Here is a 19,900-nt window from a genome sequence, read left to right as displayed (position 1 = left end):
GGCAAATTCCATCAGTTACCACTTTTCAGTGGCTGAATACAGTTTCCAGTCCTTCATCCCAGCTCTCAAACAACTCCTCCTTCTGCAGTGTTTGATTCTCATAGATCCACACTGGGGATTAATCTTTCCCCTCCCTCTTCAGTCTAACAATTTGTGGGTGTTGCTTAGGTGTGCCTAACATATCGCAGGAGCAGATACCCAGCGGACTTTCCTGCCTATATGTAGTAATGGATAATCCAATAACGAGACGGGAGACAAGGCTGAGTTCCCCAAAGGCCAACCCTGGGCGTAGCTCAGGAGCTTGTATTTATTGACAGCAACTTTGACAGCTAATGATTAACTTGCAATGCAGATTCCAACCAATTACAGGAGTGTAGCCTCATGCATAGTAATGACTGGGTACATGTCACTTCCTGCCAACACCCAAAATTTCCGCCATGAAGGAAGTGGTGAACTGCACATCCCACACATCATGTACCTGTCACATGCCTGCTCTTTAAACACCCCCCTCCTCTCCGTCTTGTGACCCTCAGTACTTTTCCAAGACTCTACCTCAGGCATGTCAAACCTGCGGCCCTCCAGATGTTTTGGACTACAATTCCCATCTTCCCCAACCACTGGTCCTGCTAGCTAGGGATCATGGGAGTTGTAGGCCAAAACATCTGGAGGGCCGCAGGTTTGACATGCCTGCTCTACCTGTATACCATTGCTTCTTCCTGACCCAAGTGTGACCCATCCTGGTCTTCTCCTGTCAAGCCTGCTTCAGCCAGATCTATCCCAATATTTCCAGATCCACCAAGCCCCATCCAGTGTAACTGACCTATGCCTTTACCTCCTGACCTGTCATTGTACTGGCTTGCCAGTATTACACTTCCTAATCCTAGAGGATCGGCGGGTGTGCCACGCCACTTTCCTAAATCAACCCCACACCTATAATAAAGGGAAGTTGCCCTCGACTCATTGCTTTGGTCTCCTGTGTGTGACTTTTCTTCTATGTCAAATCTGATACCAGAGGAGACCCACTGAAATTAATGGGCATGGTCTATTAATTTCAATGCGCCTACCCCAAGGAGAACGTAGTCAGGTGCAATCCCCTGCAATGATAAATACATCACAATGGTTATGTGAAACTAAATAAGTGTTTTAAAATATTTATTGTATTGGGACAGTAGCAGCTATAGAAGTAGAAATAAGAATATAAAGGATCTTTATTCTCTCCTTCCTTTTTATTCATTTTCACTGGAGACTTTGTGTTCATTACTGGATTGTCTCCTGACCCCGGAGAACGCTCCCCCAGACTCTCCTCGTGAACTCTATGAAGTATATTTTGCATTTGCAAGCGTATGGGCCTTCGGTGGTGCTTTGTTCCAAGACCAGGTGAGTGACTGGTTTTGAGGGAAGATAACAGTATTTTGGTATTCTCTTCAAGTTTGACAGCAACCATTCCTGCATCGCACAGGGTTGGGCTACATGACCTATGAAGTCCTGTTCAACTCAACAATTCTATGATTCTATCTTCCAATCAATGGCGCACAGTGAAATTTGTTGTAGGGGAACAATTAGGGCCAGAGGCACCAGCTTGCAAGAGTGACAGCGGGGTGGGGGGTGGGCGACGTCACGTGCATGAGCATTGTGCCTCCCTCCCTAAGTCAGGAAGAGAAGCTTCCTTGGGAAGGAGGCGCCAGGCTTTAATACTTTAATACTCTTAATTTTCCAGGAACATTTATGGGACTAGCCTAGTCCCTGTAGTCTACTGACTGCACCCCACTGCTTCCAATATATTTTCAATAAGAAATGAGACAGGAAAAATAAGCCAGTAATATTTGTATCATTAACTGCAAAATTATGGCTGTGTGTGTGTGTGTTTTATACAGTTGTACTTCAGAAGTCGAACACCTTGTGAGTCAAACATTCTGGCTCACGAACGCCGCAAACCCGGAAGTGAGTGTTCCAGTTTGCGAACGTTCTTCAGAACCCGAATGTCTGATGCGGCTTCCGATTGGCTGCAGGAGCCACACCTTAGTTTCTGAATGTTTTGGAAGTCGAACGGACATCCGGAACAGATTCCGTTCAACTTCCAAGGTACGACTGTATTTACATAAAAGGTAAAGGGACCCCTGACCATTAGGTCCAGTCGTGACCGACTCTGGGGTTGCGGCGCTCATCTCGCATTATTGGCCAAGTTAGCCAGCGTACAGCTTCCAGGTCATGTGGCCAGCATGACAAAGCTGCTTTTGGCGAACCACAGCAGCACACGGAAACGCCGTTTACCTTCCCGCTGTAGCGGTACCTATTTATCTACTTGCACTTTGACATGCTTTCGAACTGCTAGGTTGGCAGGAGCTGGGAGCGAGCAACGGGAGCTCATCCCGTCGCAGGGATTTGAACCACCGACCTTCTGATCGGCAAGCCCTAGGCTCTGTGGTTTAACCCACAGCGCCACCTTTGCCTAGTTGCTGAACAACAGTGATGTTCTTCACTTTTACCTTCTGTCACCCCAAAGTGATACATCCAAGATACCCACCTTCAAATGTGCATTTTAGCAATTATTCTAGAAAATTAATGTGCATTTATACATGGTTCTGGACACGCCACTCCTTTGTGTACTGTAGGGGTCGGAAATCAGAATATAGTGTCCATGCCAACAGATAAGGCCTGGACATATTTTTATGTAGCACAGCTGTTCTGCCATGTTGCTAGTTATTCATGCCCTTTTCTTTGGGTTCTTTCTTGTGGCAATATGTTCTACAGTTTCCATTTCTTACCTTTGACACTTGATAAACATTTTTGGCCCTGGGAAACATAATATACACTATAGGGTTTTTCTAATCTCTAGCACCTACCATCCCACAAGCCAACTATCCCACTAACTTCTTACAAGTTCTGAAGGAAAAGCGTGAGACGATCACAGTAATTTTCTGCCAGCAAGATCACATATCCGTGATATAACTGATCCAACAGGAAGGAACTTTTCTCAGCCTAATGATTCATGACTGTTCTCTCAACAGGGACACAGACCCAGGAAATACTCTGAGCCTCCTGTTTCCTTTTACCACTTCCCAGGGTCTCCTACCAGCATCTAGTTAATATTGGGTGTGATAGAAGACTTTTCACCCTAACAACTGATGAAGTAGCTGGCAGATCACTACCTCTTTTGAGTGGATTTAGGCCACTGATCGGCTACCAAGTCTGTATTTGTCAGAACAGTGAAATAAGGCAAATGTGTTTCCAGATGCTTGCTTCCCTTCCTTTCTTTAATATCTCAAGATATCTCAAGTTGCTTGGCTTGATTTCTTTAAGATGCAAGCTGAACCCTATCACACCACGGATGCATGTATTGTTAAGTGCCAGAACCTGGCCCACATTTACTGCATCTTTCTGATGTGCTATGTGTGGCTTGGAAGAAGGCTTTGAATGTGACAGTATGTTAGGGTGGGCATTCAGTATTCTGTGAATGAGGGACTTAGCATGAACCAAATGGCATTTTTGCTTCCAGAAAAACTCTGTGGCCACTTCCCTTTGTTTCTCGTGTAACTCTGTGCTCTCTGGTGTCACCCGAAAGCATGCAGCAATATATGATTATAAAAGAATAAAGTGCCTTGGTATTTCCATTGTCAGAAAATAAGACAGTCTAGGAAACCTCAGGGTTAAAAGGTTGCTATCGAATAGCTCCTTGAGTTATTTCCCATAACTTAAGATCAGTGAACATAGTTTGGGAGAAAGTCCTTCAGTTCCTGGAGTTTCTAAGCTATGAACTTAACATTCCCACTTGGTTTTTTCCTTTAAGCTTTCCTCTCTGTTTTATAATGGTAAGGAACATAATAAGCTGTCTTTTATTTAAACAGAGCCTTGGTTCATCTGGCTGACTCTCGTCTACAATGATAGGCACTGGATCTCCAGACAGCAGCCTTTCCCAGCCCTGTTTGATCCAAGGATCTTCTGCAGTACATGCAATGTATGCGTTCTCATGCTGAGCTATGCCCCTTGGTTGTTCTAGGGCTGCTTTAATTGTTTAAAATATTCCTTGAACGTCACCCAGAGGATGGCAGCTATTTTGGGTGCCTGCAAAACAGAACAAGCAAGCAAGCAAACCAAGAAACAAATAAAACGCTCACAGTCGGGCTAGCACATCTCTCCCCGTGTTTAATGTCTGGCTCCCCTTTGTTCTGTTTTTCAGCTAATTGATTATCGCATGGAGTTTAGTAGATGGTGGATCAAAGAAATGCGGACAATAAAATTTCCTTCCCAAGGGACGGTTTTTGATTACTTCATTGACCCGGATACGAAAAAATTTACTTTGTGGAGTGAGAAAATTCCAGGCACCGAAATAGAAGCAGATGTCCCTCTCCAGGTAGGACAATCCACTGCAATTAGTCATAAGAGAAGCAGCACATATCTGGATAATTACGGCTGGATTATGGGGAACACAAAGTGCATAACAAGTTGGAGTTCAAGTGTTGCTAATTATCAAAGCAGTGTCACAACACAAGGAATACTGCACCAGTGGAAAGCACATTGTTATTACGGAAAGGGTTTTGTTAAAGCATGTTCTATTTATTGGGTTTTGTCTTGACATTATAGCTGGGAAGAAGTCCCAAAGATTCCTATAAGTATAGTAATATTTTATCCATGCATATCCTGTGTCAGGGCCTGGCAGACCCAGGAGAAGGATGAGCTAACGGGGAGCGCAGACTGGGGAGAGGACGATCCCAGGGAAGGGGCCACCGGGCTCCACTATAATATTGCTGGCACCTGTCTGTCTCAGGAGACAATGGGAGAATGCACCTTCAGAAATAGAGCCATGCCGTTGGAAACTTACAGTGCCTACTGTGGCTGGAGAGAATGATATGGGAGAGACATGTTTTGTTGCAGCTGGAGCAGATGAAGGCACTCAGTCTTGCTGCTACAGGTGCACCATGGCGTTTCTTCTCTCTGCATTCTTCCCAGCTTAGTGGGGGGGGGGAGAGGATTGGCCACTAGTAACCCCTTGATTTCCCTCCCATGTTATTTCCACAGTGGGGTTGTCCCACTGCCCCTTCTAGCTCCTTCCAGGGAGGAGGAGACATGTGAGAGTGAGACAATCTCTGTGCGCTCAGAGGGGCAAAGAACGTTCCAAGAGACGCTACCCCTACCCTTTCCATCAAGAAGGAATGAGAAACTCAGGCAGAAGAGGGGGAAAGCAACCAGTAGGGAGTGGACGCCTGAGAGAACCTCTCTTCAATATTTAGGGGGAGACAGAGGACCGCAAGAGGTCAGTTCAACTTCCCTAAAGCCAGGGTACAGTTTAGCTGTCAATGACCTCAAGAAGCCAGGGTGGCGGGTCATCCCACAGAGGTGTTTTGCTTGAACGATGCTAGCTGCAGTGTTGCTTTGGTGTGAGCAGATGCAGTTCCTTGCCCCCTGTGCTCGAGTTCTAGCTCCTGCTCATACCTATTAATTCCGTTGACACTTTTTCTGCCATCCTTCAACTTTCTCCATGTGCAAGAGCAAAGGAAAAGCATACCTTTGTCATTACAAATAGCTCAGATTGCTAACCTCAGTTGCCTGGGAGTAAGCCCAAATGAATGCAGGCTGCATAAACACCATACATTTAAAGCTCATGACTCCCCCCCGCAAAGAATCCTGGGAATTGTAGTTTGTTAAGGGTGCTGGGAATTGTAGTTCCTTGAGGGGTAAACTACACTGCCCAAAATTTTCTTAGGGGAAGCCAAATGCTTTAAATTGTGTAATTGTGTTGAAATGTTCCTGAAGGCCTGCAAACCCTATTATTATTATTATTATTATTATTATTATTATTATTATTATTATTATTATTATTATTATTCCCCACCCATCTGGCTGTGTTTCCCCAGCCACTCTGGGCGGCTTGCAGAATATAGAAATCACAACAAAGCACCAAACATTAAAAACTTCCAGATACAGGGCTGCCTTCAGATGTCTTCTAAAAGTTGTATAGTTCTTTATCTCCTTTTTACATCTGAAGGGAAGGTGTTCCACAGGGAGGGCGCCACTACCGAGAAGGCCCTCTGCCTGGAAGTCAAGATAACCCCAAAATTAATTGGTAGTTGTTGCAAGAATGAACTCAAATATGTTTATATTCACTTGCTTTGAGATATGCTACTGTAATTGGCTCACTTTGATGATGTGCTTATCTGTGAACCCTGGGATGCTGGGCTCTTGTCACAGAAAGGGGAGCTATCTGCAAGCTTTGGATAGCTGTCACCTATTATCTCACCGGTCAGGTGAATTGATGTGAAGGTCTGGCCAAACTGACCTATGCTGCTTTGGGTATTGAAAATGTATAAATGTTTGCTTGGGTGTGGACAAGTCATGATGACATCTCACTGTTCGTTCTGCATCTGCAAAGGCAGTGGGGCTCCTTAGGTTGTGCTGTAAGTACAGTTTTTCTTATAATAAAGCACCCTGGTGTATTTGACATTATTCTTTGGTATCCCTGCACCAAGCCACTCTCATGAGCCTACCTTTGGTCCAGTGGATCAGGACAGTAAAGCACCCTCAGTAGGGTTTATTACTTGAGTAGACATAGTTAAGATTGTAAACATTGAGGAGCAGATTGATGACTTTGAAGAAACCATTGCTCTCCCTCACCTGTTCATTCACAGAGCAGTCTATCGGCATTTCTCTTTTTTTATTGTTTATTGTTTTCAAGAAGACCACTGTCTTCTTGAAAAGAAAGCAGAACAGCTTACAACAGCAAAATCAAATCACATTACAACATTAAATTTGTAGCTGCATCAAAAGCAACAATATAAGCAGGAATAGCAGTGTAAAAGAGGGGAGTAAACAGCTCTACCTTTGCCTCTCTCTCTCTCTCTCTCTCTCTCTCTCTCTCTCTCTCTCTCTCACACACACACACGAGAGGGGAGATAATGGAACAGACGAAAGAGGATATGTTCCCAAGCCCTCCCCAAATCTGCTCATGAAGGTCAGGAGAAACCCCAGAACAGTGCCGGGGGGGGGGGGCAGGAAAGTGAAGGAAAATTGTTCTGTCCGGCTTGCACCTTAGTGGTTGTATCTCACCCAAAGAGTGGATAGTGAATAGGTGAAACCTCTGATCCAGCAGAGGTGTCTGCTAACATAAGACAAACAGGCCATTAAAAAATTCCCCTCTAGTGCCACCTACTGGCTAAACTATATAATGACATTATCCACACACTTTCTATAGAATGTTTCCAGTTTTCCTAAAGGCTGATGAGCTACATTTTCTCTGCTCCAAGGTTCATCTGACAGTCCCCGTCTTCTTGACCTCTAAGATCTGTTTGGGTTCTCTATTTTGATTTCACATTTCAGAACACAAACACAAGAAACCCACAATGTAGACTAGGGGTGCCAACTTGAATAAAATGTTGCGGAGGGGGCCAGGTAAGCCCCGCTCCACATAATCGATCACAAGACACCATTTGAATGGCAATGCCTATCAACTTTGGGGAGCCCGAGCCCCCTCAAATTTTTAATTGGGGGGCACGTGAAGGAACCTTGGCCCCTAGGAGTTGACTCCTATGATAGACATATATTTTAAACAACAGATTGGCCAAGACTTTGGAGGATTATAGATGCCAAAATCGGAAGCCACCATGATGAATGTTGTTCTGATCCTTTTCAACTGGCAAGCGAAAAAGGGAGAAACAAAATGAAACCCTCTTGTCCCTTTTCCTCCTCTCTGTTCCTTAGTAAATGCCATCTTGCCAAATACTATTTAGATCAGGGTGGGGAAACTGTAGTCTCACAGATGTGGCTGGACTCCAACTCCCATCAACCACAGTCAGCATGTGTCAGGGAATTGTTGCGGCTACTCCCGAGTAAAGATGCTCCAGTCCGTTGTGTCTTTAAAGGTTTTATTGTGCATACTATTTACAGTGCAGAGATAGCAGAAAACATGACCTCCTAGTCACTCTCAGAACCCGGCAATGGCGCCCGCCGGCTTCGGGGCCAGCATAATAACCTGGGCACCCTGAAACGCCACCCCCTCGACCTGCGTTTGGGCGTGCGCCTCAATTCGGGCGCCCCTTCTTCCCTTTGCCAGCCGGAGCAGTGCCCGGGCTCAGATGCCTCCCTGAGCCGTCCCTCCTCCCCTAGTTGGTCAGAGTGGTGCAAGGGCTCCTATACGTCGCTGAGCCCTTCCTCCGCCATCTGTTCCCCAGAGCGTTGCCAGGGCTCTGATGCCTCACTGAGCCTTCCCACCTCCATTCTGCTTCCCCCTGACCCGCTATCGCTGGCACAGCTGCCAAGTTCTCCCTTTTTTAAAGGGAAATTCCCTTATGCTGAATAGGCTTCCTCGCGAGAAAAGGGAAAACATGGCAGCTATGGTCGCTGGGAAAAGTGCTGGTCAGGATGATGGGGGGAGGCTCCCTGTAGGGAGTCCCCCTGACAGCATGGATGAGGGAAGTACTCTGGCAACAGCTGAAAGGTCACAGGCTCCCTACACATTACAGAAAACCTCTTTCTCCTAAACAGCTGCCAACTGATTGAAATTAGGGATATTAGGCAAGGACAGAATTTGCTTCCTGGTGGTTGTGGTGGTGTGGTTTTGCTCCTAGTGAAGACAGCCAGTGGTCAACCCTCCCTCCTACCCAGAGTCTCTTCTTATCTGAATTAGTTGCCATGCACTTTTATAATTTGGCTCAAAGAAAAACGCTCAAGGTTGACATGGCCCGGGATTGACAGAACGATGGTTCTTGGGAATCCCTGTTGTCCATTTAAATTTTAATGTTTCTATCATTTGTTCCTCTGTGCAAATTAACGGCCATAGCAGTGTGTTGGGTTTCTTTTCTGAAGTCAAGACTTTAAATTTAATTCAATCGCCTAGATTTACAGCTATTCTATATTTCACAAGGCAGAATCAATAATGTGACTGAAGTGAAGAAGATAAAAATTTATGGTATCTTGCAATTTAATGGTTGAAAAGATGCAATTGGAGAGATCATAAATTGTGAAGGAGTTTATGCTTCATTGCTCCTGATTCAGTGCTTGCTGTTAGGACTTGATTTGTGACTATTCACAAGGTGTGATTAATGGTGTGATCGATGCTTGCTTCAGTGCAGTAAAGCAGTTGTAATGCTCTTCATTAGAATAAATAAAATAAATTGACTGAAGCTTTATAAAAACTGTGTAACATTTAAAATCTAAAATGTCATTTTTTCCCTGTTACAATTTAGGTTTCTTCAAGGCATTTTCCACCTACAACACATTATTCATTGTCATTCTTCTCTCCCCCCCCCCTTCCCCTCCTGGATATTATAGAAATCCGTGTGGGTGTGGGTTAGCCTTATGCAAAGCTCACTGAAGAGGAAAAAAAAGAAAAGGAAGGGTAGGATGGAACTGACTGGAGTCTAGGAAATTGTGGTGGCTATGTTTTGCCATCTTCCCAAGGTGTGTTCTGTTCTCCAAATACTTGAAAGCTGCAAATAACTGTGGCAGGAAACATCCTATCGTACAGTTGATTCTGAAAAAAGTAGACAAAATAATAGTTTCCGTTGTTCCTAAATGGAGTGGTTTTGTAATTGGCTCCAAAAAGGAGGCAGTGAAAATATATGAAACATTAAAATAGCATTTCAATATTTAGCAAAATATGGTAATGCTTTATTTTAGCCCATTAAGAAAGGGGAACTATTTTTAAAAATTGAGAACTTGGAAAAGAGGGGAGGCTTGTCTTTGTGTAGAGTTGTGCGGGGGTTTTTTTTTATGGATCCAGTAAATATAAACAAGGCCACCAATCAAAAGAAAGTTGGTTCCACTTAGGACCCTTTGACATTTATAAGCTCTAGTTAGCTGCAACATATTTATCCTATTGATTTCAGTGGGACCTAAGCGTAATTTTTTTACACTGCATTGGGGCCAAGGAGTGGTGAGAGAGGCATATTTATACTATAGATCCCATGTCAGGTGACTGACAAGTGGGCAGCCTATCTGCCTGTCGAGTTTGGCCCTCCAGCGGTGGGAAGATAAGGATCTGGTCTGCCAGCCCGAAAATGTTTCCCATCCCTACTTGGGAATTATAGATGGGTGGTGGTGGTAAAGGTAAAGGTACCCCTGACCGTTAGGTCCAGTCGCGGACGACTCTGGGGTTGCAGCGCTCATCTCGCTCTATAGGCCGAGGGAGCCGGTGTTTGTCCACAGACAGCTTCCGGGTCATGTGGCCAGTATGACTAAGCTGCTTCTGGTGAACCAGAGCAGCGCGCGGAAACGCCATTTACCTTCCCACCGGAGCGGTCCCTATTTATCTACTTGCACTTTGACATGCTTTCGAACTGCTAGGTGGGCAGGAGCTTGGACCGAACAACAGGAGCTCACCCCGTCTCAGGGATTTGAACCTCCGACCTTCTGATCGGCAAGCCCTAGGCTCAGTGGTTTGGACCACAGCGCCACCTGCGTCCCTTCAGGGTGGTGGTGGTAAGGAACCTCTAATAGAGGGGTCTGCTAATTGAACTACATTTCCCAGAATTCTATGGGGAAAGCTAAGCACCTTAACTTAGTATAAAACCAATCTAAGTTTATGGTGTAGTTACAAACTTTAATATTCTTCATAACTTCTTCAGAAGTGCACACACACAAACACACGTCTGAGCAATAGGAAGAAAGTAAACAACCTCTATTCAGTAAAACCCATCACCTGTGCAAGAATTCTAGTTCTAAAATCTTCTATATTTAAGAAAGGTGCAGAGGAATGTTTCAGGGGAATTTTCCAAGAATGGTTGGCTCATCAATAGATGAGGTGAAGCCATGAAGTGTCCCCCCCCTTTCTGCAGTGTTATTGTTGTTATACTTTAAGTTATTACCCTGCCTTCCCAAATCCCATGGTGGATTGCCGCAATTAAAACCAAGTTAAAAAGCAGTCTAAAACAAATTGCAGTCAGAAAGATAGGATGGGTCTTAAAAATATACATCTCAGGTGTCAAAAGCCAGGGTAAATAGGTCAGTTAGAGAATCCTCCTATCCAGTTAGTGAATGCCCGCAGGAAGTAGGCACCACCAACTCCCAATGGAAAGAAGCAGGTAGCAAGTTGCAAATGTATTGCCCTTACTGGTTGCTTGGCTCCTGATTGCCTTTCAAGCCCATCTCTCAATTCCCAGCTCCTGACCACTGCCCTTCCTTGGTCCAGCCCTCATAATACAACAATGAGAAACTCGTGTGCGGCGACGTAAAAGTGAAAGTAGTGTGTAAAGTTCGCAAAATTACAATTGTTTTAACGTCGCCAGCTATCTAGATGCTCTGCCTTTGTTAAGAGCTTGTCTGTACAATTCAGAAATAACTTGTAGCATATCTATTCTTTGACTGCACCACCTCGAAATGCAAGTGGGAACAGAGAGAGTATGTGGCTGCTACTCTACAATAAAATAGGTAAATGTCGTGCTGTGGTCTTGCTGATAGGAAGGTTGGCAGTTAACGAATGGAGCATGAGAGAAAGGGCCCACTATTCAGCCTTTTAAAAAAAGAAATCTGTTATAATCTTATGCCATGCCACCTCCGGGATTTCCCTGACCGATTTTTTATTAGGTGGGTTAGTGGGAGTGAGAACACCTGCAACTGGTATACGGAAGCCCTCACTACACCCTTTTTACCAGATATTCTGCAGCCTCTCTATCAGTATACAGTCATACATCAGGTTGCGTTAGCTGCGGGTTGCGTATTTTCAACTTAAGAACGCGGGGGACCCGGAAGTGTTTACTTTTGGGTTTCACCACGCGTGCATGCGCAGAAGCGTTCTGCACGCTTTGCTCGTGTGCAGAAGTGCTCTATTGGCACATGCTCAAAAGTGCCGCTCTGGATGTGTACCTTTCGGGGTGCAAACGGCACCCCGGAACGTATCAGGTACGTATCCAGAGGTACCACTGTACAAGTGAAGAAGGGGGAGCGTGGCAGGTAGGGAGACAGGCACAGGGGTTAGGGAATACAATGGATTATTTTCTAGCTGTACTTTTTGCAGCTTGCTCACCGGCAGAACCAGTGTTTTCCACTGTAAAGCAAGGTAGGCAAAGGAGACCTAGATAGGTTTTTCTTCAGTGATAAGTGTTACCTGTGCAGCCTCATTATTACTTTCAGCAAATCAGCCAGCCCTGTGATACCCATCTTCCTTAGGCATATAGCTTTCCAAATTCTCAACATAACTGTTGATCAGCTTAGTGATACGGTGAGCTCTGCGTGTTGGGGGGGGGTGAGGGGGAAACATCCTTTTCTCTGTGTCTATCCACGGGTTCCTTCTAGATCCCTCACAGTTCATTAGGAGGTTGCTCAATTTATTAGGAACCAATCATGCATTCATACATTCTTCCATCTGAAGTGCACTTTTAAATGTTAGACTATGCACTAATCAAGTTGAACATGATAATGAGAGCACGTTCGCATTGTTAAGGTAAATGATCCAATGCACTCATAGTGAAGACTTATTTGAACTACAATGGGAGCTTTTCATTGCAATATTGAACATTCTGGGGAACTTGGAGTACGTTGTTTGGTGGCTGACTTGCAAATGTCTGGTTATCATTGTCTTGCTGGCGGTGGGTTGGCCATTTCACTCCTGCTTTGGGTTGCTTTTCTAGGAGTCATTAGAATTTTATGGCAAATTGGGAGCTGGATTCTAGATGTTATGAATATTAATGTTCTTCCTTCTTCCTGGGAAAGTGAGTATGGTGTCACAGGGTTGTTTCTTTACTTCGATTGATTAATAATCTGCTTCACTGTATAGAGCATGGGTGTCAAACACAAGGCCCGGGGGCCAAATCCGGCCCGCCAGACCTCGTCATGTGGCCCGCCAAGCGCCCCAGCCAGCAGGACCCAGCAGCGGGACCTTGCTGCTGAAGCGCCGCGCCGACAAAGCGCCGACAAACAGCTGGGGCCGGGGGGGGGGGTCCCTTCGCGCTCTTTTCTGGCCCTGAATCAAGGCGGCGACCCCCCCCCTTCCCTTTCTTTCTTCCTATCTCTCGTTCTTATTCTTTCTTTCCCTCTCCTTCCTTCCTTCTTTATCTCTGTCTTCTCTCCCTCTTTCTTTTTCTTTCCTTCTTTATTCCTTCTTTCCTACTCTTCTTTCTCTCACCTCTTTCCTTCCTCTCTCCCTCCTGCTCCCTATTTTCTTTCTTTCTTCCTTACTTCCTTCCTTTCTTCCTTCCGTCCTTCCCATCTTTCTTCCTCTCCCTCATTCTTATTCTTTCTTTCCCTCTACTTCCTTCCTTCTTTCTTTCTCCCTTTCCGTCTTCTCTCTCTCTTTCTTTTTCTTTCCTTCTTTATTCCCTTCCTTATTTCCTACTCTTCTTTCTCTCCCCTCTTTCCTTCCTTCCTCTCTCCCTCCCACTCCCTCTTTTCTTCCTTCCTCCCTCCCTCCCCTCCCCTCCCTCTCCCTCTCCCTCTCCTCAGAAACATAGGATGCTGCTTTATACTTCTGGCCCTTAAACCCTGGAACCAGGAGAGCAGCTCCAGTGAGTCAACCTCAGCCAGTCCCTTTGGTGAAGGGTGGTGGCTCACTGGCCGAACATCTGTCCTGCATGCAGAAGGACCCCAGCATCTCCAGGTACTAGTAGCTCTGCAAAGGTCCTGCATGAAACCCTAGTGAGCCTCCACCACCCAATGCAGTTACCAAAAATCATTTTTCAATATATTGTACAATAATTGTACATTTGAATATCTTCTTGCCATTATTCTGACTATGTTTCTGCTTTCAGAGCTAGTTATTACTTACATTATTACAAAAAAACAGTAATAATTGAATGCAGTGACAATAATTTATGATAATAAAGAGTGGACACATAGTCCTACAGATACAACCGGCCCTTTGAGGGTGACCAAACTGCTGATGCGGCCCCCGATGAATTTGAGTTTGACACCCCTGGTATAGAGCAAAGATAGATTATATACATTTTTACATCTTCATATTCAAAGCAACAAGAACAAGATGCCTCCTTAAGAGGGAAGGGGTAGATGCACCTGCTTTGCCAGCTCCTAGGGGCCAAGGTCCTTTTGGCCTCTCCAATAAAATATTTTAGGGTGCTGGGCCCTCAAAAGTAGATGGGCATTGCCATTCAAGTGGACCATGTCATGCGATTGATTAGGCGGGGTTGGGCTTACCTGCCTCCCCCCCCCAATATTTTATTCAAGTTGGCACCCCTTGTAGTACGCAGCTGGCATTTTAGGTCCTCAACAGTCAATGCCCAATCTGATGTGGTATTGGGCATTGTGGTGTAGTGGTTAAGAGCGGTGGACTCGTCATCTGGGGAACCGGGTTCGCGTCTCCGCTCCTCCACATGCAGCTGCTGGGTGACCTTGGGCTCATCACACTTCTTTGAAGTCTCTCAGCCTCACTCACCTCACAGAGTGTTTGTTGTGGGGGAGGAAGGGAAAGGAGAATGTTAGCCGCTTTGAGACTCCTTTGGGTAGTGATAAAGCGGGATATCAAATCCAAACTCCTCCTCTTCTTCTTCTATTTGGGAGGATTTAAGATGGCGTTCACATGGTATCAGTGGCCTGGAGCTGAAAAAGAGCTCATCTCATATTTTAAGGCCCCACTCACTGCCAGGGGTCTCAGGATTGGTCAGGCATAGATAGAGTGTGCGCAAGGGAGTTGAGGGTGTTGGCTGTTGTAGTGCCAAGCCAAAGAGACGTGAAGCAGGGACTCCATCCAGCTCTGCCACTGTCGGCCCCAGTCACTTACACACATGGCAGGTAGCAATTTAAAACAATAGTCACGTTCCGCCTCGGTTCAAGAACCATTGGCAGTGGATGGTACCATCTTAGATCCTCAGATGACATCGACATCACACCGATCATTGCATTTGGGGTGGTGTGGGGTTTAAGATTGTGACCGGTTGTTGCTGACTCCCTGAAGCTTAGGTTCTGAGATCTCTATCCTACCACATCAAGAGTGGAAATCAGAGTTTGTAGTCCTGGGCTTATGGGTGGCAAGAGCTTTGAAGAACCCAGCGGTTGTTGCAGCCTGCATGGTGCACTTAGTGCCTAGTTTTTGCTGAGTAAAAGGCTGATGGAGAGACACAGGGAAGGGAAAGACCTTGTAGACTGCTACCAGGGAAGTTTCAGTTTGAACAATGGAGGTGCAACGATATCAATAGATCTTTTAAATGCACTGCTCCACTTGTTTTTTCTTAGCCTTTCCCCCCTTGGAGTTAGCTGTCTTTCGAATTTTGATTGCTAGACCTTTACTGCTCGGTTAGGGGGGAAAGGCTGTGGAGAGTTTAGTGGAGGAAGGAAAAGAGCTGGGAGCATTAGATGAAAGAGCCTAAGGAGAGAGGACAGGAAGTGTGTAAAAGACTCACTTTTGGCCCCACAGTTGCAAATGGATGGAAGGCATTTTGAGGCTGAGAGAAATAAGGGAGAAATAAAATGGGCTTTCATTATGTCTCTTGTCTTCTCCCAAATCTACACACCCTGTACACAAACAACAAACTCTGTTTTCGTTTCTCTCCATTTCTCACTTTTTCAATCTTCACTTCTTTGCATTTCCACCTCAGTTTGCAATTTCTTGAAAAATTCCCTCCTGAAAACCAGCATTTTAGTGTGAATTTAGCCCAATATACCGATTTTTGTATGCAATTTCTGCCTGGTACCATGCACTTTCATGTTATTTTTGCTAATATCATGAGGGCCGATAAACTGATACTGAATCCCCAAAAGACAAGAGTGTTTTGTGTCCTAAGCTCTCATATCTGGGAGCTGGGGATGTGGCCTGCCCTGGATGGGGGTTGCACTCCCTTAACAGAAAAGGCTGGCAGTTTGGAGGGTGTTCTGTGGTTAAACCACTGAGCCTAGGGCTTGCTGATCAGAAGGTTGGCGGTTCGAATCCCTGTGATGGGGTGAGCTCCCGTTGCTTGGTCCCAGCTCCTGCCAACCTAGCAGTTCGAAAGCACGTCAAAATGCAAGTAGATAAATAGGAACCGCTACAGCGGGAAGGTAAACGGCGTTTCCGTGTGCTGCTCTGGTTTGCCAGAAGCGGCTTTGTCATGCTGGCCACATGACCTGGAAGCTATACGCCGGCTCCCTCGGCCAATAATGCGAGATGAGCGCGCAACCCCAGAGTCGGTCACGACTGGACCTAATGGTCAGGGGTCCCTTTACCTTTACCTTTACCTGTCACTGGAAGCTCAGGTGGGTCTGGGGGCTAGGAGTGCCTTTTTTCAGTTCTGGCTGGTTCACCAGCCACAGACCCTTTTGGAGAGAGATGATTTGGCCACTGTACTCCATGCTCTAGTACATTTCTGATTGGATTACTGCAATGCACTCTATGTGGGACTGCCCTTGAAGATGACTCAAGCCCAAAATGTAGCAGCCAGATTACTGGCCTGGGTTCTGTTTCGATCTCATACAACTCCTCTTTTAAAGGAAGCTGCATTGGCTGCCAACTCAAGGGCCGAGCTCTGATGGAGAACTAACTCATAATTGAAGTCAGGCCAAAGGCAATCCCAGATCGGATGCATTTGCAATAGTTTGGTTTCCTTTCCTTACATACAGTAACTTAGGACTGCTGTACATCCAGAATTTCCCGGACATATACAGGAATTATTATCCGAATTTTCACTTGAAATATGGCAACCCTACAGCAACTCCTCTTCCAGTGTTTTAAAGCTATCTGCTCCATATGCTGGTTTTTGAAGAGACTCCTTGGAATAGCATGCTTAGTATTTGTCAATCTACCCACTGTCTCTGTAACCTCCTTTATTTACTTAATTCATTCAACTAGAAAAAACGAAAGATCTGTTTTTCTTATTTGTTATTGTTGACTTTTTATTATACGCTTTTGAAAACCCATAGAAACACACACAAAGGGCAACTGAGAGAACCAACATAAATGGAGAATTACTTTCATCCCTACTCTTAGCCAGTAGGAACATTTAGTTCCATCTTTTTTGGTTCAAGGGTTTTAAATAGGCCTTGAGAAGCAATTTGTTTAGATCTGGTTTTAGCCGAGATACTGGACTGTTTTGGAAACATTATTTAATTGCTTAAACTGCTTCTGATTTCCTTTTAATTGGTTTAGCATTGCTTCTATGAGTGCTGCGCTATAATCCACAACATTTATAAGCTGCCATTTTGTTTGTTACTGTAGAATCATAGAGTTGGAAGAGATCACAAGGGCCATCTAGTCCAACCCCCTGCCAAGCAGGAAACACCATCAAAGCATTCCTGACAGATGGCTGTCAAACCTCCAATTAAAGACCTCCAAAGAAGGAGACTCCACCACACGCCTTGGTAGCAAATTCCACTGTCGAACAGCTCTTACTGTCAGGAAGTTCTTCCTAATGTTTAGGTGGAATCTTCTTTCTTGTAGCTTGAATCCATTGCTCCGTGTCCGCTTCTCTGGAGCAGCAGAAAACAACCTTTCACCCTCTTCTATATGACATCCTTTTATATATTTGAACATGGCTATCATATCACCCCTTAACCTTCTCTTCTCCAGGCTAAACATACCCAGCTCCGTAAGCCATTCCTCATAAGGCATCGTTTCCAGGCCTTTGACCATTTTGGTTGCCCTCTTCTGGACATGTTCCAGCTTGTCAGTATCCTTCTTGAACTGTGGTGCCCAGAACTGGACACAGTACTCCAGGTGAGGTCTGACCAGAGCAGAATACAGTGGTACTATTACTTCCCTTGATCTAGATGCTATACTCCTATTGATGCAGCCCAGCATTGCATTGGCTTTTTTAGTTGCTGCATCACACTGTTGACTCATGTCAAGTTTGTGGTCTACCAAGACTCTCTAACAAGACTGTAGTGAGATATGTTTTAAGTCCCCTGCCCTCCGTTTTTATTTATATATGTAAACCACCCCCTAACTCTTTCCCCCTAAAAACGGCATAGAAATAACGTGAAATAAACGAAGAATAAGTAATAGAAATGGGTTGCAACCCTATCCGAAGACTGCACTTATGTCACAACAAAATAGTTCGCTCCTAAGTAGAGCTTGTGCCTGAGTGTTTCAAAGCTCTAACCTTAATCAAACCGCACAACATTTCTGTGATACAATTAAGTAATAATATGTCCATTTTCCAGTTGGCTAAACTAAGCACAGATAAGTTAATTAACTTACCCAAGAGACTACACAGTATCAATTAATCACTAAAGTAGAAACTGCATCCAGAATCACAATTAATTATAGCCTTGCTCTGATTGTTATTAGACTTTCTTCACTATATTGCATGCTTTTCTGTTCGCAACACCAGAACAAGTGTATTCACACATACACACCAGAGACAGCCGCTGAAAAACTCTTGAAGCTTAGAGATTGATTCAATATGCTGTAGGCACATTTCACTTCAAGAATCCACATTTTTCTATCTACCTCCTTGGGTTCTTTGCAGGCTTGTAAAAATGACAATCCATTATGGACCTATACTTTATTTTTCATTTGGAACCTTGAGAGAGCGATCTTCCTCCCACCCTCTCACCACCTCACCAGATTCTCACATTATCTCCTACACAAGCTGACTTCATACTTCATTTCTGCCATTGATATGCCTATTTTCTGCAGTGTGAATGAACTGCCTGGGGTGATAAATATTAAAGTATATCTGCAATTACATTTTCAAAAGAAATTGGGCCTTTTTGTGAATAAAATTATTGCTGCCATATTTACTCAGTTTCTCAATTTTAATTCTGATCTCCTTGGGTGGAATTTTTGGTCCAACTTATTGGCAAAAGCAATTCAACATCATTTCTCTTCATTTATGTCCATGTTATATTATTTCAGCATAATCATATGGTAGCGCTATGACTTATGTTTATAGCATGTCATTTATATTTGAAAATGTGAATATAGACATTGCAATAATTCTCATATTACATTTCACTGTATTTTAAGTGACAGCAAAATGCAGTATTCCACCACATTGAGTTACAAATGCTATATAATGTAATCTTGCTAAAACAGCTATTTAGCTTCTGATCTTTGCGGTGTCAAAAATCATTCATTGTTATTACAAAATTAAGATTATGACAAGTATAAAGTCTGAGTAACTGTTATATATTTCCACTTGTTTAATCTTAATGTATAAATTCACTTTTCTGTCACCTAAATTGAAGTATAAAAACAATTACATTGATTTACATTGCAAAAGAGCACTCTTAACTGCATAACATATATCTTTCCCCCTTGTCTCTAAAATGCATATACCTCTTTGCCTTGTCTGAGGGAACAGACAGTCTTGATTCATACATCCGAGACCATTCGCTTGAGATATTTTGTGGATTTGCTTTTGGAGAAGGGTCAGCCAATTATGCTGGTGGGAAATGCTGGAGTTGGAAAAACCATTCTCATGTTGGACAAGTTTAGCAAGCTCTCAGAAGATTATATGGTGGCCAAAGTCCCTTTCAATTATTACACAACATCTGCTATGCTTCAGCGTACGTAACTACCATCATTTTACCTCCTTTAATATTCTGTCTTTGCAGCAGCACAACTTCAAAATTGAAAAACCATGCCATTTCACCGCAGACCTGGGAATTATTATTATTAAAAATAATGGTGATAATAATTTATTATTATTTCTACCCTGCCCATTTGGCTGGGTTTCCCCAGCCAATCTGGGTGGCTCCCAACAGAATATAAAAAATGCGATAAAACATCACACATTAAAAGCTTCCCCTAAACAGGGCTGCCTTCAGATGTTTTCTAAAAATCAGAAAGTTGTTTATTTCCTTGACTTCTGAAGGAAGGGCGTTCCACAGGGCGGGTGCCACTACCGAGAAGGCCCTCTGCCTGGTTCCCTGTAACCTCTCTTCTCACAGTGAGGGAACCGCCAGAAGGCCCTCGGCGCTGGACCTCAGTCTCTGGGCTGAACGATGGGTGTGGAGATGCTCCTTCAGGTATACCAGGCCGAGGCCGCTTAGGGCGTTAAAGGTCAGCACCAACGCTTTGAATTGTGCTCAGAATCGTACTGGGAGC

General features: G+C 44.4%; 1 protein-coding gene across 1 annotated transcript in view; it reads left to right on the top strand.

Moving 5' to 3' along the window:
* LOC118083835 (dynein axonemal heavy chain 11-like) overlaps nt 1–19,900 on the top strand; it is a 236,863-nt gene that overhangs the window by 100,641 nt on the left and 116,322 nt on the right. Inside the window, exons 44-46 of the mRNA XM_060272909.2 lie at nt 1,246–1,377; nt 4,178–4,351; nt 19,155–19,359. Coding sequence (XP_060128892.2) covers nt 1,246–1,377; nt 4,178–4,351; nt 19,155–19,359 — 511 coding nt within the window. The remainder of the gene's footprint in view (nt 1–1,245; nt 1,378–4,177; nt 4,352–19,154; nt 19,360–19,900) is intronic.

Source organism: Zootoca vivipara, chromosome 1, assembly GCF_965207765.1.
Source record: "Zootoca vivipara chromosome 1, rZooViv2.hap1.1, whole genome shotgun sequence".
Taxonomy (NCBI): Eukaryota; Metazoa; Chordata; class Lepidosauria; order Squamata; family Lacertidae; genus Zootoca; species Zootoca vivipara.
The sequence above is the reverse complement of the archived record's forward strand: the minus strand, read 5'-3'. Positions and strand labels throughout refer to the sequence as shown.